Below are 23888 nucleotides of genomic sequence, written 5' to 3'. Positions count from 1 at the left end.
ACAAAGGAATGTCCGTGTACACAAGTGTGTGTGTGTGTGTGTGTATATATATATATATATATATATATATATATATATATATGTATATTGTTTTCAGTGGACATCCATGTAAGCAAACCTCTGATTATCATGCTCTGAGCCTGGAGTCTGATTTTATTTTGCCCATAAATAATGTTAATATACAACATGTCTTCTAGAAATATAAATACCAAGTCTAAGAGTACCCATTTACTATGAAAAGGTCCAGCATTTCAGTAGGTCATTTCTCTTATTGTCTACTGTTGTCATGCCTCAGTACCTACATACTAATCTTATTATCTTATTTTAACCAATCTTAATTCATTTCTTTTTTATATTAGAGTCAATATCTTTTTACTTATTTATTTTTGTTGGTCATGGGGCTTGAACTCTGGGCCTGGGCGCTGTCCCTCAGTTCTTCAGCTCAAGGCGAGCACTCTACCACTTGAGCCACAGCACCACTTCTGGGTTTCTGGAGGTGTTTTGGAGATAAGAGTCTCACAGATTTTCCTGCCCCAGCTGGCTTTGAACCATGATCTTCAGATCTCAGCCTCCTGAGTAGCGAGGATTACAGACATGAGCCACCAGCGCCCAGCTTTAGAGTCAGAGTCTTATATTGAATGTTTTTGAAATTATAAGCATTGATAGGTTATATTATTAACAAATTTTATTTCAAGAGAAACTTGTTTAGGTGTGGGCATGGTGTCATATGCTTGTAAACCCAGCACTTGGGTGATAAAGTAGGAACATCACAAGTTTGAGGTTCTCCTAGGCAACATAGAAAGAGGCTTACTTGCATTTTGTGTTGTATTTTTTAAAGTGAGACAGAGTGCATGTGTATGTGTGTGTTAGCTTAGAAATTTTCTAGAGAAGCCTTAGGTCACACTTGAAACAAAGGAGATGGTTTCATTTATCTTAGAAATAACCTTTTATCTAAGGATTTATAGCAGAAGTAAGAATTTTTAGCAGTATCCACTGTCTGAGAAACAAGACGTCTTCATCTTAAATATACCTTTATTTCACCAGTCCTCTGAGGAGGAACATTTAGTTGTTTTTGATTAGTCTTTATTTTAACATTGTAAGAAAATCTGCAGGTATTCATTGATTTACATATATTACATCTCTATTCATATAGATACATGTTATAAAATGAATACTATGTAACAGGTGATATCCTTAGACATACATTTAATTTAATTACACATGTAATTGCCTTTTCCAAAGGAACAGATCTTTTTAAAGCTTTGTTACCTAGTGCTAGATTTCTTTTAGAGAGTTGGTACCAGATGTAAATGTCCATTCATGACACCTTCACTAATATTTGATTTTGTCTTTAGGAGCATGATCTCTGCTAATACAGGCAGTGGACATGACATCTTGTTTATTATATCTTTTTTTTTTTTTTTTTTTGTCAGTTGTGGGGCTTGCTTGAACTCTGGGCCTGGGCGCTGTCCCTCAGCTCTTCAGCTCAAGGCATGTGCTCTACCACTTGATCCACAGTACCACTTCCAGTTTGCTGGTGGTTTCTATTGGAGATAAGAGTCTGCCCTGTCAGGAACCACAATCCTCAGATCTCAGCCTCCTGAGTAGCTAGGATTACAGGTGTGAGCTACCGGTGCCTGGCTTGCTTGTAATATCTTGATCATGTGTCTTTATATATTTATTGATCCTTGTAGCTCACCTTTTTGTGACTTCTTGTTTCTATTCTTTGCTTATTTTTATCTGAAGTGTTTTCTTTTTTACGGCTTCCTGGGAAGTTTGGGTTGCGATTTGTTTTAACTCAGAACAGGGAGTCCTCCTTTTCCTGTCACAGAACTCTGGAGCTCATCATCCCTGACTCAATCCTGGCTGTCCCCTTTGTGAGATGTGGGGCAAGCAGTTACCTGACCTTTCTCAGAGTCATCTAGCTCTTTGAGTGCTTGCCTAGCATGCATGAAGCCCTGGATTCGATTCCTTAGGACCACATAAACAGAAAAAGCTGAAAGTGGCACTGTGGCTCAAGTGGTAGGGTGCTAGCCTTGAGCAAAAGAAGCTCAGGGCCAGGACTAACAACAACAACAACAAAAAGCCCAGTATGTGGTTTCTGCTGCTTCACATCTTGTAGTATTATTTTTTGTTCTGATTCTGTGCTATTTTCTCAGGAAGTTTTCTCAAGATACACAACTCAGACTTGTTCAGATCCGTGGACTGGTAACCAAAGCTCAGAAAAAATAAAACTGATTCTTTTTTAACTCCGCATACCGGAAAGAGAAATGAAAGAAACCAGGCTAAGTCTGTTTCCGTTAAGAGGAACTTGTAGGTCATTCCTGAGGTCAGAGTGCATGCAGACCAACATCTTCTACCCAGCACATTGAAGCCCAGAGACTCATCACAAGACGAAGGCTTCTTGCTTACATTGTGCTTGCAGGCAGGCAAAAGGCCAAGTACGACTTAGGAAAGTTGTCGGTCATGCAGAGTTGAAGCAGAAGCATCATCTGGTTAACCTTTAGCCAACCCCTTACACAGATCTACTCTTCCCCCACTGCCAGCACATGCGCTCTGGGTAACCGCACTTGTTACTGGTTTGGGCAGCCTGGCACTGGGGGCAAGGGCTGTGGGTGTCCGCCTGCCCTGCCCTGCCCTGCTTCTCCCAGTTGGGACAGAGCTTTCGCTTTTTATGTGCTGAGTCACTGAAGCAACAAAAGCATGTGCCAAGAGTCCAGGCTCTGGAGTTGAGCATCTCTGGATTCCAGTCCCTGTTCTTCCCCTCCAAGCTGGGCAAATCTCGTACATGTTGCTTCATGTCTGTGACTCATGTAATCTCTACCATGTAGATAACAGTGCCTTCCCCAGAGGCCATTTAAGGACAGAATGGGCTGTCAGGGCTGGCACTGCCCTGGGCAACTGCATGCGGCTCTTGTGGGATGGACACTGGTCCAGAAGGGCAGGGAGGCAGGGGTCTTCCTCGTGTCTGAGGAAGCTCAGCCAGCTCTCCCTGTCCCCACTTCACACATCCCAAACCAGCCACTCCTGCCCTGGTTGATGGGGGAGACAAAAAGGCACCTCTCTCTCCAACCATCGCTCATACAGGTGCCTAGCAAGTGGAATGCAGACCCTCAAAGACTGGGTGGTGGTGGTGGGGTGGTGAGCTTTGTGAAGGCCACAGACTGAAAAAATCTACAGTCAGGAAATCCTGTTGCTCGTTCCTGCAAAGTATTCAAGGACTAGTTCTTGCCAGCCGGCCATGGCCACTCAGCATTGACCCATCTCTCCCCCTACATCCTCCCTCAGCATAGCACCCCCCACCCCCAAAGACATCTAGTATTCAGTCACTTATCACCCCTCTACCCACCAACCCCAATTCACCTCTCTGCTCTCCCCTCCCCTCCTTCACCTCCTTTCTCACCAGGACAGCCAGACTGAAAACCCTAAAAGAAGACCCCATCTCTCTCCTCATTCAAAGCCCAGACCCTGACTGCTCCACTCCTCCTCCGGCTGTTCTGGCTCTTGGGTTCCTGGTTTCTGCCCTGCTGCCACCTGCAGAACCCCCCCCCCCCCCCCCCCCCCGCTCCCTCTCTTCACAGCTGTGTCGTCTTTCTGGGCCAGCCATCTTGCCTGCCCCCTTCTCCAGCCCCCCCTCCCTACCTCTCCCCAACATTCATCCTTGCCCAGCATCTGACATGATTTACGTCTGCATTTCCTTTGCTTCCTGTCCTCACCCGTCTGTGTACCAACCAAGGACAAGGGTTGGTCTCCCTGCCCCACCTCAACCTCACCGTGGAGGACGATGCCTGGCACTCCGATGCCCTCAGCAAATATTTACTGCAAGATGAATGAGTGATTGCCGCCAGCACACTCACAGTATCTTCTTTATTAACATGTGTCCCAAATTGAAATCTGGTGGCCACATGTAGTGTGGGATGGAAATTTACTCTCTTGGACTGGTCCTTCACCCAGGAGTCACCTGGCACCTCTGGGTGCCACACATGTGTTCGATGCATTCATTGCTTGAAGGCTCGGGGGTGTGTTGATGGAGCTTGAGGAGCCCTGTGTCCCTTAGTTAGATGTTACTGTGTCACTGGTCCATCGGCAGCCATCAGCCCACAGGCTTTTCCTTTGCTCCTGAGCTGTGGAGAAACCATTGTACTCTGCTCTCTCCCTCTCATCTCCCTGAGCAACTCCAAAATTCTGTCACCTACCACCCACTGACTTAGCTTCCTCATTATCCTCGTCCCAGCTTTCATGGAGGGTTCTCGGTCTGTGTTTTGGTGAAATGAAGGGCTGGGCTCTGCAGATTCCACCCACCCTTCACATTCTGAGGAGTCCTCATGCTTCCTGCTGCAAAGCTAACCCGCGGATGTCTCCTGAGCCCACTCACCAACAGGCTCCTGGCACCCAGAGATCACTCCGCGTCAAGTTCGCCTCTCACCTGCTCCGCGTCTCACTGTCCCTGAGCATCTTCCTAAAGTTTCAGATCTGAGCCTGCACCTCTACCTTCCTGTTCACCCAGCACGAGCTCCTCTCTTTCAGTGACATGGTTACAAACATTTAGCACACTCCCTCTTCCCGCAACCCAGGCAAGGAAGTCCTTTCTCCTTTCACATAGGAAGAAACGGTGTTTTGTAGAGGCCATCTGATTGCCCAGGACAACCAGCTATGACATGGCAGAGCTGAGCTTTGGTTCTAGGAAGACAGGCCCTGCCAGCCTGTCTTACTTCGTCTCCTGTGTCTAGCATCTTCTCATTCTACCTATGCTAGCTGATCCCGTTTTTTGGGGGGGCGAAGGGTGGGGCTGTAACCACTTCCTGTACTCACTTGCTGAGTGGCCAGTCCTGGATTCATGCCTGTGCCTGGCCTCCCAGGGAGGCTGTGCTGCTTTGCAGGGCACACCTGTCTCCAGAACACTTTCCTGGCCTGTTCTCTGCCCCATCCCCACTTTGTAGGCAGACTTGCGCTTCACTGTGAAGAAAGGTGAAGGTCGCACCAGGCAAGATCCCTCAGCATCCCTTTTGTCTTCTGTGGAATATTCTTTCCATTTCTCTTCTCAGCCCAACCTGGACCCACCCAGCCTGTCTGCTAGCAGCTCCAACCAGAGAAGCAGAGTCGCTTCAGGGTCCATCTGACTCGCTCTCCCTCATGCCAGCCACTCCCATCTGCCGCCATATAACAGCAGTACATTCTTTTGTTTCCTTAGAACAAGATGCAGATGTTGTTTTCCAGAATTTCCTTCAACTTCAGGCAGTAAGTTTTTGGGGACAGAGTCGTCTTCTTGGTGTCTTTAGGACCAGGCTCTCTTACTCTGTGGCACATTCAGACAAACAAGAAAAAGAAAGGTCAGTCTGACATGTCTTCAGTTGGTAGGCCTAGTGTATCACTTATCCATGCATTAGCCTTCCTATCACTGTCTTTTCCCCTGCACCTCTGGGGTTGCCAGGGAATAGTGAGGCTGAAGTAATAGAGAAAACAGCCTTAATAGGACTGCTTCGCATAGCTGAGCAACAGTGCAGAAGGGATGGGCGGGTGATAGAGATGTGGAGTGTCTCCTGTGCTTGGAATTGAGGTGAAGAAGAGAACAAGGCCTAAGCCCTGCCACAGGAGGGGTGACACCTGGGAGTTTCCTTTTTTGGGGGGGATCAGTCATGGGTCTTGAACTCAGGGCCTGAGCACTGTCCCTGAGCTCTTTTTTTTGGGGGGGGGGGTCCAGTTGTGTACCTGAACTCTGGGCCTGGGCGCTGTCCCTCAGCTCTTCAGCTCAAGGCTAGCACTCTACCACTTGAGCCACAGCACCCCTTCCGGCTTTTTTCTTTTTGCTTATGTGGTGCTAAGGAATCGAACCCAGGGCCTCATGCATGCAAGGCAAGCGCTCTACCACTGAACCATCTTCCCAGCCCCTGTCCCTGAGCTCTTTTGCTCAAGACTAGTACTCTACCACTTTGAGCCACAGCAACACTTATGGTTTTCTGGTAGTTCATTGGAGAGAAGAGTCTCATGTGGACTTTTCAGCCCTGGCTGGCTTGGAACTGGGGTTCTCAGATCTCAGGCTTCTGAGTTACATGCCTGTAGCTAGGACTACAGGCATGAGCCACTGTACAAGGCACCTTGGAGCTTTCTGCATAGCATTAGATTCCTTTGGTTCCCTCTAGGTAATGGAGACAAACCCCAGGCCCAGGCTGAGGAGTGGGCCGAATACACAGGATGCCAGGAGGCTGAGGACAGTGCCAGGCCAGAGAGCAGGCATTAGGCAGGGCAAGGCAAAGGTCCTTGGCCTGCGCTAGGAGACACAGAGCTGGGGCTGTTTTCAAAGGTAGCACTTTTGGGTGGGAAATTATTGGGGAGGAGAAAAGAAGGCAGGGTCTCATAGGAGGGGCCCTTTGGTCTTGAGAGCAGGGTTCCATGGAACCCTTGGCCAGTAGGTGCCAGATAAAAATGACGTGTGAGTGCATACTGGGAGGCCTAGAGTCTCCACCGTCCCTGGACCTTGCACTCCAGAAGGGCATCTTGAAAGATGGGCAGGAAGCCCAGGAGAAAAGAAATCTGCCTAATTAACCCTTATCCCATAGAGTTACATGGCCCTGCCTTCGTCTGCCCCCCTCCCCCTCCCCCTGCCCCCACATAGCATCGTAAGTTCTCATGAGGCTGGTTTGCAGCATCTTTCAATCCCTGCATGCTCTGGGATGTGCCCCTTTCTTACTTTGTATGGAGGCGATGCCATGGTCCAGGCTGGAAACCATGCAAAATGGTGGGAAGATTATGAGTTTTAATTAGAACTGACCTGATTTTAAATCTATAAAATCATTGGCCTTGGTCAAGTTATTTACCCTGGCAAACTTAAATTTCCTCACCTGTAAAATGGGCAAAATGACGTTAGCCACTATTATAAGGCTTTTTTTTGGTGGTTACTGAGGAAAGAAGTAATGATAGTGACCATAGTTCACATGTGCCGGGCCTCATTCTTAGCACATTATATGTCTCCTTTAAGTCCATGACCACTCAGAGCTGGAAATGTTACCATCCTTATCGTATGCACCAAGACACACAGAGACTAGGGACTGTGGCCAATGTCACAACACTCATATTTGTTGGACCTAAGGCTTGAATGCCTGATGGAGTCAGGATTTGAAACCCTACCACCATCTCCCATCAGAGAGCATGCTCTTATCCACAATTTTAGAGTCACTAAGTAGTTCCGGTGTTCTTTTTAGATGGTTGATGGGATTTTAAGAGGGAGTAGAGTTCCTGAGACTTCAAGCCACTCCGCAATCCTTTTTCCTTGCACCTGATAAAAGAATCGTGTCCCTAGCTTGCTTATCCAATCAGCTCCTTCCATCATGACTGTGCTGTTCGCTCTGCCTTGTTCCCTCCACTTCAGTTTGGGTAGCTGCTTCGTTGTCAATTGCATTCAGTCTACATCCCCATACCATACCATCAGTAGTCTGTACATCCACCCCCCCCCCCCCCAGTACTAGTGGGACTGTAAATTGCCCTGATGCTGTATCTCAAAGAGAATGTGGCAAAGACAAGCAGACATCCCTTTATGACTCTCTTCGCAAATATTTCCTGAGTGCCTTTGCTGCATGGCTTTGGGGAACTGTTCTGTGACTCTTCATTAGACCTCTGATTCACCCTACCAAGCCTCAGTGCTGTCTGAGACTGGAATTCTTGAGACTGTCTTCCATCTACCACATTGGAGGGCTTGTCTACAAGACTAGCCTTGGTCTGATTTACAGAATGCCTCACTCCACAAGTCCTGCTTCTTTGTAAGTTCTCAGCCAGCCAGCCAGCCCCTTAGCTCCAAATGCAGTTTCTCATCTACACTCAATTTAGCTCACGTAGGGCGGAATACCATAGGACTGTGAATAGAAGTGCCACAAACGTGGCTGTCCCTCAGCCCTGACAACCTGGTGGACCATGTGTCCAAGTAAACCATAATTCCTGATTAGGGACTTACCTCTTCCAGGTCCCTTCACTTCCATTACTTGCTCCTCCCCATCACCCAAGCACTATGCTCATTATTTTTCCCTCCTTGTGTCTTATCCATGCTGCACAGCTAGGGGAAAAAAACAAAAAAAAAACCCCACATTCCTTTCTCAAGGCACTTGACTGCCACCTGCTGGAAAATTTTCACAATGACACCCAAAGGCACCAGCACCTCCAGGAGTTTGGCTCACACAGCTGCCGCCAGTCTGGCCTTGCCTGTTGCCTTGGCAATGCATCATATATTTATTCAAATACTCACTTCTCCAACTATGTCAATGATGTATTGTATGCAAAGACTTCAGCTTTCTCCCTGTGTTTCCATTGCCCTGGCTTCTGCTAGAGAGTACAGAAAGGCTCATTGACCGATCTTGCTGTGAATACCAGTTACCTTCAATAATCTGGCTCCACTTGGTGAAGTTTCTCTAAATCCATTTGTTGAACAACAACAGACTGTTGGAGTATCCAACAGGAATACAGGGAGGGTAAAGGGCCCCATCAGCATCTTGCTTTTGCTTATAGGCCACCACCATTGGAACGGATCAGAGCAACTCAACATTGGAGAATGGGGCAAGGGGCCCTGGGCTGCCTCCCTGGGCAGAGGAAGGAAAGCAGTTCTTCCTGGACCCAGGGCCCGCTACTTCTTGGTTGTGGACACAAGTGTCCCTCGGGGGGGGGGGGGAGGGAGTTTGGGTTTTATGGAACTGTAGTTCAAGGAACATGTAGCCACTAGACTTGGCCGTCAAGATGGTTGATTGTTGTCCCTGTTTTCCTAAGCATACCCTGTTATTAAGCTCCTTCATGAAACGCTGCTGCCAGAATTTCATCCTGCATCTTCACAAAATGTCTTAGCAGAACCCTATTGAGCTGTCACACGTGGGTGACACTCGAGGATAAGAGGAAAGTTGAGCTATCACTTGGGTCCCAATTTTTTAAAATCTGCATACATTATCTATATAAGGGAGAATTTTTCTTTTTTAAAATTACCTCTGAGTAATTCTACAAAGGGGTTATCATTCAACAAAGCAGCTTATGAATGCAATGCACAAGGGAGAATTTCATTGTGACATATCCCAGTCAGTCTCTACCCCCCCTCCCCATTATTCTCACTTCTTCTCTTCCTAATACTGAGATCTTATAAGAGAATCTTTTATTCTTTTTTCCCCAGAACCATTCAGCACAGCTGTACTCAAGCCCTATGGAGTGGATCTCTCCACAAATGCCTCTCCTTGCTCTGTCAGCCCCATGAGCCTCCTCAAACTTCCTGGTCTCACACAATGAGAGTTGTTCTTTCTCTCTTTGCCCTGGCTGCCAGCAAGTTCAGAGAGAACGTTTACGCAGTTTCCACAGCTTCCTTGAGTGAGGATTTCCTACACTTTTCTCCTCATGCCTTTCCTAGCAATGCTTGCTTTGGTCTTCGTATTGTATTCTTGGGCATGTTTTCTTGAGGCAGCATAGGCAGTAGTTCACTAGGTGGAAGCATCAGCCGGGAAGGCACACTCCTGGGTTTCAATCTTCACTTCCTGGCTGGGCTATTTGAAGCAAGGTAATTTTGCCTCTCAAGCCTTAAATTCCTCACCTGGAGAGTTGGGACAATGACCACAGTGAAGGTATTGGTTTTTCTTATGAAAACTGAACTTTTCCTGGCCTCTCTGATCTAGCTCAATCTGTGGCTCCAGGATTTATTTCCTTCTGTCTACCATGTCAACTACCTCATGATGAGTCACACAGCAGGAATATCTGGGTGGCTGACTCATCCAGGTTTTCTGAGACAGAAGGGTTTCCTGGGTGCAGGACTTTCATTGCTGAAATGGGAAGGTCTGGGACAAATAGACCAGTTGGTTACCACCACCTTTTTCCATTTGTGCATGACAGAACACTACAGATTGGCTACTTTACTTGTTGTTGTTATTTTTTTAAAAGAAATTTATTTCTTACAATTGAGAGGTTGGGAATTTAATATCAAGGTTCTGGCATTTGGTGGTGAGGAACTTTGTACTGTGTTGTTCATCTCATCTTGGAAATCAAAGGGCAGGAAAGTCTGAGAGGAGACGAACTCACTTGTGTTTTCATGTGCTGGGACTGGGACTTGAACTCAGAGCCTGAACATTGTCTCTTAGTGATTTTTGCTCAAGGCTGGCATTCTGGAACCACACTCCATTTCCAGCTTTTTGGTGATTAATTGGAGATAAGAGTCACACAGACTTTCCTGCGTGAGCTGGCTTTGAACCATGATCCTTAGATCTCAGCCTCCCTAGTAGCCAGGATTATAAGTGTGATTCATTAGCTTCTGGCTGCATAGCCCTGTTGTGATAACTAACGCACTCCAGCAATAATGACATTAATCCACTCATGAGGAAAAAACCCTTATATCTTCATCATTGTCCATTAGGCCTCACCTCCCCACACTGTTTCAAGAGAGAGTAAGTTTCTAACCCATGAGCTTTGGGGGCACATTCAAGCCATAGCCATCACCATAGCAAGCACCCTCAACATCTTGGTGGCCAACAGTATCAAAGGTACGTTTCTTCCTGATGTTACTGTTTGTCCAGGATCTTTACTAGAGGAGGAGCTTCTGCCCCAGGAAATGGTTGGTCTCAGATTCAAACAGAGAACCAGTACAAAGAGTTCTGTGTGAAGGTTGTGGCTGCTCACATTGGTTGGGCAGGGTGAGTCTCAAGGCCAGGTCTGACATGAAGGTGCAGTACAGTCTTCCCACCAGGAGGGGTAGCTAGTATTTGGAACGTGAAGACAGCCTGCCCTGCTCCTCCTCCTTTTCTCTACTCATGGCCTTCTACTCTGCAGGAGCAGAGCCAGGGAAGAGAGCTGCCTCATCTGGGCTGAGGTCTTGGGTGTGGCTGTCTTCCTGTAGTGGTGGGTTTCTTAAGGGCTAGTGTTCAGCTTCTCCCTGCCCTGCTCAGAGGAGCACCTGAGTTTCCTCACTGTGGTGTTATTTTAGTGGCGGTGCCAGCCAGGGCTCCTCTCCTAGGCACCTGCAATTTCTTGGGGGCACAAATCCCTTTTGGAATAGTAGAGAAAGAGCTATTGTGATTGTTTGTTTTAGTTATTGTTTTTATATCTAACATCATCTTAGCAAAGCGTTGTCCACCGATAATGTCAAATGTCACTGAGGCACAGCTTCCTTACTTTGCTTACTAAGCAAGTAAGAAATGCCTCGTGGGTTTTCTTATCCACAGACGGTGCCACAACCTCCAATAGCATTTAATGGTATAACGTTTGTAAAGTAAATTTGATTCTGGGAGGAAAAATGGATCCAAATAAAGACATCTCACGGGGAGTCTGATTCTAGAAATGTAGTAGAACCTTCCTTTAAGTTTCAGGGACATAGGGGAAGGAGAAGGGACCTGGGTCATGTGTTACCTAAGTAACATCATTGGAGTGAGTAAGGCATGGGCTGGTGCTGGAGACATCTGGAACCGGGGTCCTGGCTGTGTTGGGCTTGAGGTTGAGCAGGGAGACACAAGAACCCATGCATTTTCATACTTAGAAAACATTATTCTTCTAAGAAATGCCTCCTGCAAGATTCATTCATGTATTTTCAGCTTAGGTGTTACAGAGGGGGCTGAAGGATGGCCAACAGTAGCTCAGGCCAGTGGGTGTGACGGCTTCCCAGTAGGACTAATTGAAGCTGGGTGTTAGGACATAGCTCCCCATTCCCTTTTAGCTCACAAGAGCTTTCCAGATTCATTTGCTCCCAGTGACTTGTGTGTTTTTTTTCTCCCCCTGTTGGCTCCCACTGTAGGTTTTTAGAAGAAGTTGACTGCCTGGAAGGAAATTATAAAACATGAAAATTGCCTTGAGGTGACCAACAAATCCATCAGTCCATTGCTTCTCTCACGCAAGGATCTGAGGTTTAAGAACTACAACTTCAGGTAATAAATAAGTCCCTCTACTCCTAGCTCTTGATGAATATTGGTAGGTTGCTGTTGTTTGGTGGCTAAAAAATGGATGGTTTTGCCAGGTGCTGGTGGCTCATGCCTGTAATCCTAGTTAGTCAGGAAGCTGAGATCTGAGGATCACGGTTCAAAGTCAGCCCCAGCAGGAAAGTCCTTGAGACTCTTATCTCCAATAAACCACCAGAAAACCGGAAGTGGCACTGTGGCTCAACTGGCAGAGTTCTAGCCTTGAGCTGAAGAGCTGAGGGACAGTGCCCAGGCCCAGAGTTCAAACCCCACAACCACTACCACCACCACCACCAACAACGACAACAAAGGATGGTTTTGATGGTCCCCCACATATGGCCCATGGCCTCAGGGGATCAAGGCTGTGTAAGCTTCTATGACCTGGAAGGTAGCAGTCTCTGCTCAAACCTGGTCTTGCTTCTCCAAAGCAAACTACTGTTGTTAAATAGTAGTCACCCAAGGAGTTATTATGAAATGTTTCCAGAAGGACAAATCAGAGAAAATAACCAGGAATTTTCTGAGAAAATGAAGACTAATAAGAGGAAAATAATTTGTTTTGCTAAAATGAATTCTAAAACCACATGTATAAAAACCAGAGTAGTACTAAAATAGAATTAACCAGTTAAGAGGAACAGAAGGGCCAGTTGCTGGTGGCTTATGCCTATAATCCTAACTACTCAGGAGACGAAGATCTGAGGATTCGATTCAAACCCAGCTGGGGCAGAAAAGTCTCTGTGAGACTCTTATCTCTAATTAACCACTCAAAAACGGTGGCTGCAAATGGTAGAACACTAGCCTTGAGCAAAAAGACCTCAGGGATAACACCCAGACCTACGTTCAAGCCCTAAAACCATAAAAAAAAATAAAGAAAACAAAATAGAAAAACTACACATAGACAAGAAATCAATTGAAATTTTATTTGAAATTATTGGTAGCAAGATATATGGCTAATAAATGGTGTTGAGACAATAATGTATCTATTGAAAGGAATAATAGATTGGTAATCTTTGGTAGTATACCAATATCCAAATGCAATAAATTAGTAGATAAGAAACAAAATTATAGCCAGGTGCTAGTAGTTCACTTCTGCAGTCCTAGCTACTCAGGAGACTGAGATTGAGGATCATGGTTCAAAGTCACCCAGCCATGAAAAGTGCATGAAACCCTTATCTTCAATAAACTACCAAAAAGCCAGAAGTGGAACTGTGCCTCAAGTGGTAGAGCACTAGCATTGAGTACAAAAAGCTCAAGGATAGCACCCATGCCCAGATTTCAAGCCCCAGGACCAGCAAAAAATAAAATAAAATAAAAATAAGTAAAATACAATATACTCAGTGCCAGTGGCATATACCTATACTCCTACCTATTCAGGAGATTGAAATCTGAGGATCACAGTAGTTCAGGAGAAAAGTCCACAAGACTCCATCTCCAATTAACCAGCTAAAAGGGTGGATGGGAAGCTTGTAGGGCCAGCTATAAGCAGAAAAATTGGTAACAGAGTGTACGGCTCTGAGCTTAAAGCCATAGTACTGGCTGAATAAATATTGGTATAAAGGGGAAGCATTTGTACTGTGTTTGGGAAGAAAATATTTTTTAAAACCTGTCACTTTTAACACTTCCTAAAAATACTGTAAAGTTAAAGGAAAGAGTCTTTACAACATCCATAATGAACAAAGAATATTTCCAGCATGCAAATTTATTTATATGTCTACTGATTAAACACATGCTCTGTACCTGGAGTACTCTGGGCAGTAAGTCCAAGCAACAAATGAATCAGAATCCCTACTGTCCCCACTGCCCCACTGCCTCATTGTTCTGTTGTTTACTCCATCATGGAGAGAAGAGCCCGTAAACAAAGAAAGATATTGTAGACAAGATTTGGATAAGGTGTATAGGGAAAAAATAAGAGGAGGCCTAGCGTAGGGCCTGAGTGATATACTAATGATGGAAACAAAACCCTGAGTTAGGTTTTCTTAAAAGACAAAGGACGGAAGGCATCAAAAAATGGGACCAGAGGAGATAGTATTCCAACAAGTTCATTTTTCCTAAGATGGGAATTTATGACTTATGTTTTTTCTCCCATGGGCTTAATCCAGTAGTGTGAGGAGAAGAGTTGAGGCAGAATTGGGCAGGGGCGGGGACTCTGGAATGACATCTTGAGTTGACAAGAGAAGTCAAGTCTAAGCAGGAGTTAGGGAGTGGCATGTCTCAGGAGCATCCAGATGGGCTGGCGGTTATGGTTGGTGGCCTCTATTTCTAGTTAAATCAGAAGCAAAGGTACTAAGGGTTGAGGGGTATAGCCTAGAGGTTGATAGACCATTTCTATAGCATGTATATGCCTAGATTCAATCACCCACCCACCCCAAATAAACAGCAGCAAAGTATTGGTTAAGAGTGAAAACCAGGGAGATGCTGGAAGTGGCCAGGGGAGTGAACGGCAGCTGGCAGTACTGCATTTTCTTCTGCCATGTCTGGGGGCAAAAATGACACACAGTAGGAGGACATGTGATAGACAGGGCACATAAGAAATGCAAGAGAATTCAGAGAAGTGCCTATATTTTCTAATTCCATGTGTGTATGTGTGTGTGGGGGGGTGCACATGCATGTATATGTAGTGTTAGAGATTGAGCCCAGGACCTTGCATATGTTAGACTATCATCCTCAGCTTTTGAGAAATAAATGTGGAAGTGCTATCAGTAATAATTTATAAGTTCAGTTAAACACAATATAATGGCAGAAGCTCTTTGGAGATAGGCATTGTTAGTGCTATTCAGACATATGTATTTCAAGGTGCTTTAAAATGTACAACATGGGTCCCTTTTTGGTCCATCAGCCCTACTTTTAGACATGTATTCTAAGAGATCACAGTTCATGCCCAGATCGCTATGTATAAAGATGTGCATTCCCACAGTGCTTGTAAAGGTGAGGCATTGGTACCCACCTGAATGAGGTACAGGGCAGAATTGTGGAAAACAGTTCTTATGCTCACTCTCTTGTTTTGCAGATGAGGGAATTTGGGCCCAGAGGGAGGGAGTGACAGCTCCAGGCATATCCCCTGGAGCTCACAGCCCTTGGCTGCCCACAGGGCACATCCTCTTCAACTGAGTGTGGAGTTGGAGTCCCTTGCAAGGTATTTGTTGTCCTCTCTTTGGGGCTAGCTTACTTTGTGCTTGTAAAATATGAATTCTTAAAATGTCTACAAATTTGTTTATCATTATGCTAGGAGATGGTGGCTGTAAAAGTTTAAAGACAACACATAAATCATGTTTATTCATTTCAACAATCAAATGTTTATTGGTTAGAAAGAAAGAAAATGAGGAGTGTCTGAGAACCTATGAAATGCTGGGTTGCCTCGAAGCCTGGTTCTGGTTTACTTTGCCAGTCCTGGGGCTCGAACTCAGAGCCATACACCCTTGTTCAGTTTGATTGTTCATACAGGTGCCCTACCACTTGAGCCATGCTTCTATATAACCTGCTCTACCACTCGAACCATGCTTCTACATAACCTTCATTTTATAGGTTAATTGGAGATAGACTCTCAGACTTTTCTGCTCAGGGCTGGCTTCAAGCCATGATCCTCTAGGTCTCAGCATCCTGAGCTCCTAGGGTAACAGGTGTGAGCCACTGGGGCCTGTCATTAATTTAATTCTTCATCATACCACAATGGAACCTAGAAACCACTCAACTTCTCTGGGCTTTTGTGACATTACCTATAAAGTTACCTTATAATCTTTTTTTTTTAGATTTAGCATATATTTATCACTATACAAAAGTGTTTTATTATACATACAATATACGTGATTAGATTCACCCCATTTTTCACTCTTTAGTAGCCTCTTTTCCTGTTTTTTAAACATTTTAGTTTGTTGGTGATACTAGGGTTTGAACTCAACATCTTGCATTTGCTAGACAAGAGCTCCAGCACTTGAGCCATACCTCCAGCCCATTTTGAACTATTTTGAATGGGGTTTCATTATCTGTTTTTATGCATATGACATACATTGATAATACATACCTCAGCAATCACTCTCCTTCCACTCTCTCTGTTCCAACTAATTTCTTTCTACTGCACAAGAGTCTCCCAGTTTTACACTGTATCATTCTTTTGTATTTTTAAGTCTAGATTCCTCATATGAGATAGAGAACATGAAATAGTTGTCTTTATCATTCTGGCTTATTTAACATGATTTACAATTCCATATATTTTTTCCTCAAACAGCATAATTTCATTCTTCTTTTTGGTCGCATAGTACTCCTTGTGTGTATATACACATGTAAGTATATAAATATACATACAATCAAATATATATAAATATAGACAAATATATACACATTTCTTATATATTCATCAGATGAAAGACACATAGCCTGATTCCATAGTTTGGCTATTGTAAATTGTTCTGCTATAAAACATGGTGTACAGGTGTCTCTTACATTCTTTTGGATATATACCTCAGAGTGTATAGCAGGATCATATGGTAGATCTGGTTCTACTTTTTGGGGGAACCTCCATACTGCTTTCCACAGTGGTTGCACTAATTTACATTCCTACCAACAGTAGATAAGGATTTCTTATAAACTGAAGAAAGGTGATACACATGTACCTATATCTTTAAGGATTTTTTTTCCTGTTTTCCTCTAATACTTTCAAAGTTTCATGTCTTATATTTAGATCTTTGATCCATTTCAATTAATTTTCATACAGAGTGAGAGATAAAGGTCTAGTTTCAGTCTTTTACATGTGGATACCCAGTTTTCCAAACACCATTTGTTGAACAGATTCTATTTTTCCCAACATATGTTTTTGGCTCCTTTGTTGAAAATTAATTGGCTATATCTGTAGCTGTGACTGTGTGGGCTTAAGACTAGATCTTCTGTACCATTCCATTGGTTTAAGTATCTGTTTTTATGCCAGCTTCTTGCTTTTTTTGTTACCATGGCTCTGTAGTGTAATTTGAAGCCAGATAATGCGATATATACCCAACATTCTCTTTTTGCTCAGGATTGATTGATTGATCAGGTGTTGCCATATGACTTTTAGGAAATATATCTTAATGATCCTCTGGATTTCATTTGTGTGTGTGTGTGTGTGTGTGTGTGTGTGAGAGAGAGAGAGAGAGAGAGAGAGAGAGAGAGAGAGAGAGAGAGAGAGAGAGAGAGAGATTCCCCTTTCGCATTCCTAACTTTATTTACTTGATTCTTTCTCCCTCTTTCTTTAGATTAATTTGCCTAAGGGTTTGCCTATTTATTTAGCTTTTTGAGGAATCAAATTTTTGTTTCATTCTTTGCATATTTGTGTATGTATCGCATATTTTACATTGATCCCCTTTATATTGATTTGTGTTGCTTGGAGGATTTGTTAAGGATCTTTTGTAGCACTGGTATAGTGACTGTAAATTGCTTTAGTTTTTGTTTTTCATGGAAGGTTTTTATTTCCTCATCAATTATGAAGAATAGCTTTGTCCAGTATAACCATCTAGGTTGGCAGGTATTCTTTTCACAACTTGAAATTCCTTATTTCGTGCTCTGCTCATTTTAAAGTTTTGTTGAGAAGTCTGGTGCTATTTTGATGGTCATGCTAGTGGATTTCCCCATTGCTTGAATTTCTCTGCATGACCACATTAGACTTGCTTCTTTTCTACTAACATCTCTTTTGGCCTTCTTCCACTCAGACCCTGTTGCAATGTGTCCCAACACCTCCTGAGCCTTGCTGTCCCTTACTTTTGCTCCTCCAGAGTATCTCAGTCTCAACAGCTTCCCCTCTCAACATGGCATCTTGCTATAGCTCTCAGAGACAAGCAGAGTGTGACAAAATATTTTCTTCACTGGGGCTAACCTTCCATATGAGCTCAAGGACTCACCAAATTCTTGTCCTGAGATTAAGGTTTATGGATGATATATAAGCAGCTAGAATTGCCGGTCTATCACAATGGTCCATCTAGTTTCTCTGTTGACTTTGTTTCTTTGTGCTTTTCTTCTGTCCTGAACCTCTCCTGTGATTCCTGATACTCCTCTCTCTCTTCAGAATATAGTCTCTCCTGGGTTAATATGACTTTTCTTATTCCCTGTGTCAAAATGATGAATACCTCTAATTTGCCATGTTGCATCCTTTCCCTCTAAAAACGTAAAAGCCAAGAATGATGCTCTCCCCATTCAGCCATGTGCCTTTTCCAGGATGGCCATGTGAAAAATGTTAGTGCTGGAAACAAGCCCCTGTGTTCCTCAGTATCACTCAGACTCATTATCACTGTGTAAGAGCACACTGAAACAAATTCCCCCTTGTAACCTTTCAGAACTTCCAATGGCGGACCAGAGAATGGACATTTCTTCAACGATCAGTGACTTTATGTCCCCGGGCTCTGCCGACCTGCTCTCCAGTTCTCTGGGCACCAGCAGTGTGGATTGCAATCGCAAGCGGAAAGGCAGTGCCACCGACTACCAGTAAGATTTTCCAGCTTGTCTGCCTGGCATTGAACTCAGTGGCTGGGCATGGAGCACCCAGAGCCAGTCACTGTCTTCTGGAAGAAGGGCTGGGAGGCACAGGTCCCATTGTAGGTGCTGCACATTTGGGGTTGATTTTATCTGTCCCTGGATTGCAAGCAAGAAAAGGAGCCTGCAGCATTGCTCAGGCCTTTAAGTCCCCTTCTGAACCCAGATGATTCCATGTCAGGGAAGAAAGAATAGTCTTACAGCCAAGTTCTTCCTATTGCCCCCTTCCTCCTCTGAGCAGGAGGACTGAGTCTGTGGATGTAATCTTAGGGATTGCTTTAAGAGCTCACTTGAGGCCTCTCTGAGGAGTTCACAAGGGTCAGTACTTATTAATATGTGTGGAATGGGTAAATGGAGGGGCTCTCAGCAAACAGCATAGGAATCCTGACATTGTCCTTAAACATTATGTAAAGCAGTATGTACCTGTTATGTTAAATAGTATTTCTGTTTCTTTTTAGACTTGATGACTTTTCTTTTGAGTAAGTAAATTTTCCCACTCACCCTCCGCTCTTCAGCCTCTGCGTATCTCCTAGGGAGGAAGGCAGTGTAGAACATTCCAAGGCACACTTGTTTTGCTGAGGCAACTGTGTGGGATCGTACCCAAATGTCCATTTAAGAGGTTTTCTTTTGTTTAATGAGGGAAAATCTCCAAGGAGGTATCCCCCCTACAGCAGATGTCCTTTCTGCTGAAGTTCACAGGTCGAATTTGGGGAGCACAATGGCTGGAGGTCAGATGCCCAGTAGGAGATGCTATGATTAATATGTAAGTTATCCCAGATAATTGAGAGAGCCAATACCCAGGGGATGGAGAGTGGGTGTGAGGACCAAGGGGTTTCTTCTGTAGCACAAACTCCTCAACAGAGACCAGAACGTTTTTTTCTCATGAGCCCTTTTTCTTAGGCAAATGCTGCCAGAGCCACTGATGTGTTCTAAGACTTCTGTTATCTATTACTGTGGTTTCCAACCTTGTCATCACATAATGCCCTTCACATTTCCCCTGTTTGCGAACCTTTTATAATTTGTAGAGATTTGATTAGCCATGAGTTTCTCCTTACCTGAGGGAATCAGCTTGACCTCAGTAGCAGACACAGTTCCAGCTGAAGTGGGGGAGGCATTTGCCCAGGTAGCTGTATGATCTCCCCTCAGCCCTGGGATTAGCTGGAGAAAAAGCCTATAAGGACCCCAGGATGTCTTGGTGAGGGCCACTGTTCTTAGAGGGCCCTTGATGTGATCCTACACCCCTGGGAACTGTGTGTATCATCTGAGGGCCAAGTCCTCCTTTCTTGTAGGATAAAGGGGAACAAAGGGAAGCGCAGCTGCAGTTAGTGCCCTGCTGATTAATATGGGTTGGAGAAGAGTGTGAGCTGACCCCAAGGAGAGTTTGGAACCTTTTACTCTGGGAATTTCAGTTGCTTTGTATTGACTTCATGAAACTTGAATTTCTAGAGTCTGTGAAAGGGAAGTAGATCTCTGCTGTGGCCTCAGGACTCTCTGTGGCCCTCAGCCTCATACTCCCCTTTATCCCAATTCCTTGAGCACAGCATCTCCCACCTCTCTGAGAAGCAGAGCATTTGGTGGCAGTGCCTTGGAAACGCTGCCTGGGGCTCTTCTCTGTCCTTTGTTGGTGCTTTAATTAGCCCTCCTCAACCCTCACCCACTAGATACATGCACTCATAGCTTCCATGCTTGTAACGTCTTGCAAATGGAATAAGCTCCATTTATCCAGAATAAGGAACGATGCTTGGATACTGTGGTTAACTAAGAGGTTCTATAAACAGTATTACCAATTTTCATGCAATCAGAATATGGCATAATGTACTTGAGATGCAAACTGTAATCGAAACTGCTTATAAATTTCACTAAATGTGCAAAGCCAGTCCAGGTTTTTATAGTAGGCTTGACCTAATTGTTTTTGTTTGTTTTACTATTCTCCATCATTAATCTCTACTATGGTTACTTGGGCCCTCTAGTTGTTTGGTTTCTGGATAAATGGGAGCCTTCTGTGTTACAATAAGAAGCTCTGCTGTATGTCTTTATTAACATGCAGTCACGTTCTCTTGTTTTTGCAGAGAAAGCATGGACACAGACAAAGATGACCCTCATGGCAGGTACCATGAACCTAGTCATTTGAACTTCAGTGTCCTTATAACTATTTTCTTTGCACGATTATACATTCTGTCACTTAGAGTATGATCTCCCCATGTCTCGATTTGAGATAAGCAAGGAGGCCATGAGCCTATGAGCTCAAGAGTGTCCTTCCTTCCTCAGTTCCTAAGACCCTTATGTCTGTGGAGAGGTGACAGGGATTAGGTAGGACAAAAACCAAAAGTGTGTAACTGCCAATCATCTCCAGGGGATTGCATTTTTATCTTTTGCTATTTTCCTCCCTAGGTTAGAATACACAGAACACCAAGGAAGGATAAAAAATGCAAGGTAAGCTTGGCCCCTCTAAAACCCTTGATGATTCTTTTGAGGGCAGTGGAGAAATCTCCATGTGTTTGGTCCCTATATGTCAGATCTTTTCCTCAGGAAACAGGAAAGGAGATAGTAGGTCTGGGCCTGATGCAGACTTCTGTCTGTTGCTCCCACCAATGGTCTTCATTTATTGCTATTTGAGCATATTTAACCCAAAAGGGACTTTGGAGGTAGCAGAAAATCAGTGAGGGCTGTAGGCTTTCTTGACTCTTTAGCAGAGGTCCTTCCACAGATGACATAGCTCAGCGATTCCATTCATGCTCTGTGCCTTGCCTAACAGGGGCTCTTACCATATAGCAAATGGCCTCTGAAGGCCAGACCTGGGCATACCTGCTTCTTTGAGGAGATCCTCTTACCTGGTCCTTCCTGCCTTAGCCATACTTGCTGACTCTGCCCATTGGGTCCTCAGCCTCCCTGCCATTAGTACCAGGGACATCTGAGGCTCTGACATGGCAGAGAGTACCGGTGAGCTTCAGAACTGGCTGACCTGAGACTTTGCATGTGAGCTTTGGAAAAGGTTCCAGAGCTCCATAGCTGTGTCTCCATTGTTAATATTCCTTCTTAGTAGGATGGTCACAAGTAAGGTTAATACCCAACACTTCTGATAGTGCATTTCCAGCCAGAAAGAAGTGTTGCCTTCCTCAAGACACATGGTGAGCTTCTCAGAGACCTCAAAGGGAGTGGGGTATTCACTGTGGCTGCGCTGGATGCTTGGCTACATGAAACCTCTACCTCTCTTCTCTCTTCTTTCACCCTCATCTCAAGATCCAGTTTTGTAGAGGCTGGGAAGAAAAGCAATGAAGAAAAATGAACAATTCAGTTTATTGTGGAAAGGCGATATGCATTTATTTATTTGTTTATTTATTTATTTGTGTGAGTCCCAGGCTTAAACTCAGGGCCTGGGCACTATTTCTGAGCTCCTTTGGCTCAAGCCATAGCTCCAATTCTCGCTTTTTGTTTTTTATTTTTGGTAGTGTAGAGGAGATAAGGGTCTTACAGACTTTCCTGCCCAGACTGGCTTCGAACCATGATCCTCAGATTCCATCTTTCCGAGTAGCTAGTAGGACAGGTGCCCAGCTGGAAAGTCAGTTTTCATAAAATTCTTTCTTAACACAAAGGATGCTATAACTACAAACAACTAATTCCAATGTGGTATTGTGACCATTTTAGGGGAGTGGCTTTAGTAGAAAAATCTACAGATTCTATCTTTGTCCTGTCAGATGAATATTGGACACAGTTACAACTCACTGTTTATTTTTGTCATTTTTTTACTTGATATTTGCTTACACTTCATAAAAGTCATTTTTCATATCGTTCAGAGAAGCTCACAGTCAGATTGAGAAGCGGCGTCGGGATAAGATGAACAGTTTTATTGATGAGTTGGCTTCTCTGGTACCAACGTGCAATGCAATGTCCAGGAAATTAGATAAACTGACTGTGTTGAGGATGGCTGTTCAACACATGAAAACATTAAGAGGTGAGACCCTGGGCTTTAAGGTCTTTTATGTTAATTAATTAATTAACTAATTAATTAATTTTTGTAATGGCCCTGGGCTTGAAAATCAGGGCCTGGGCATTGTTTCTGAGCTTTTTTGCTCACTCACAACTAGCACTCTACTGCTTGAACCACAGCTCCACCTCCAGCTTTTTAGTAATTAATTGGAGATACGAGTTTCACAGACTTTTTTGCCCAGGCTGGCATTGAACCGTGCTTCTCAGCTCTCAGCCTCCTGAGTAGCTAGGATTACAGGCATGAGCCACTGCTGCCTGGTGGTCCTCTCTGATCATTCCCACAAATGTTACCAGCTTTGCCTAGGCTAGCTGTGAATCCTGAGGGAAATGATGACTACCTGCAAGTATGTAGCCCTGTGTAACATGCTAGTACTTTTCAGCAACTGATTTGCTGTGGGGACTGAGATACAGATTTGCACTCCTGCATCCCAGAGCACAAGAGCTGAGAGTTTTGCATACCTTGCATACACTGAAGTGTGAAGGTATCAAACTCCCTGCAGATCAGGGAGGACACTACCTAAGTCCCATCTTGCGTGTGTGTGTGTGTGTGTGTGTGTGTGTGTGTGTGTGTGTGTGTGTGTGTGTGTGTGTGTGTGTTGGGGGGAGAATCCCACTTTACAGTGAGAAAAACCAGAAATGGAGGCTCAAACCGTGACACAGACAAGCAGCTTCAGTTCTTAAAGAGAAAAATTCCTTTGACAAGTGAGTCACTGGTTGATAGATAGTTCTTGCAGTGTTTTATTGTCAGGAATGAACACTTGATGATATTTTCATCTTGCTGGAATTTTCCCGAACTAGATTGACTCTGTGAGGGAGGCAGTATTTTTCTTCTTTGCTGAGTGTGGGGAGAGTGAGAAAAAGAAGCAGAAAACTGGAAGTGACTTCATCAAACCTCGGGAGAAATCTGAAATATATCTGGCATTTTGGTGAATCCTGTTGCTGTAATTTTCCAGAGTTAGTCTTGGATTATTGGATATAGGCGATAGTGAGCACTCAATTTCATCAGTCCTGTGTGGTCAAGGTCACATCTTGGTATCTGTGTAAGGCCACTAGAAATAAGAAGTAGTTGGTTTTGTTCTGATTTTGTTCATTATTCAAAAATGTAAATGTTGTAGCCAATGGTAAAGGAATTTCTTTTTTATTAGCATGCATTAATTTTGCAAAGGGAAATTACATATAAGAAACAAAACACTGGAAACAAAACACTGGAAAATTACAAAGTAGAATAAAAAGCACGGCTATGGAGAAAGAAAAAAAAATCACAAACATTCTGTTTCCCTCCTTCCCCGGGTGCTTTGAATTGTTACAGACGTGAGTCATCTTATTCCTTCACCACTCTGTTTACTGTTCTGTAGCTCCCAAGGCATCCACTGCTGCTGACATTTTTCTCAGATATTGTTCTGAAAAATGTCAGGTTGCAGTGCAGTCCTTGTGTGTGTGCGTGTGTGCGTGTGTGCGTGTGTGTGTGTGTGTGTGTGTGTGTGTGTGTGTGTGTGTGTGTGTGTGTGTGTGCCAGAA

General features: G+C 44.2%; 1 protein-coding gene across 10 annotated transcripts in view; it reads left to right on the top strand.

Moving 5' to 3' along the window:
* The window catches only part of Arntl (aryl hydrocarbon receptor nuclear translocator like), a 100354-nt gene that overhangs the window by 49350 nt on the left and 27116 nt on the right, over positions 1-23888 (top strand). For 2 of the 10 annotated variants that reach the window (XM_042691332.1, XM_042691331.1), the window contains 7 exons: positions 11735-11864; positions 14899-15024; positions 18188-18335; positions 18842-18862; positions 20453-20491; positions 20775-20816; positions 22178-22335. In XM_042691332.1, the coding sequence (XP_042547266.1) occupies positions 18196-18335; positions 18842-18862; positions 20453-20491; positions 20775-20816; positions 22178-22335 (400 nt within the window). In that variant the 5' untranslated portion in view covers positions 11735-11864; positions 14899-15024; positions 18188-18195. Of the gene's footprint in view, positions 1-5311; positions 5331-10442; positions 10491-11734; positions 11865-14898; positions 15025-18187; positions 18336-18841; positions 18863-19042; positions 19147-20452; positions 20492-20774; positions 20817-22177; positions 22336-23888 lie in introns of those variants that run through there. The other 8 variants (XM_042691334.1, XM_042691333.1, XM_042691335.1 and 5 more) reach the window with 8 other exon arrangements.

The sequence above is a fragment of the Dipodomys spectabilis genome, unplaced genomic scaffold (assembly GCF_019054845.1).
Source record: "Dipodomys spectabilis isolate Male_0828 unplaced genomic scaffold, ASM1905484v1 ptg000145l, whole genome shotgun sequence".
Lineage (NCBI taxonomy): Eukaryota > Metazoa > Chordata > Mammalia > Rodentia > Heteromyidae > Dipodomys > Dipodomys spectabilis.
This window is presented reverse-complemented; position numbering and strand designations above follow the sequence as displayed.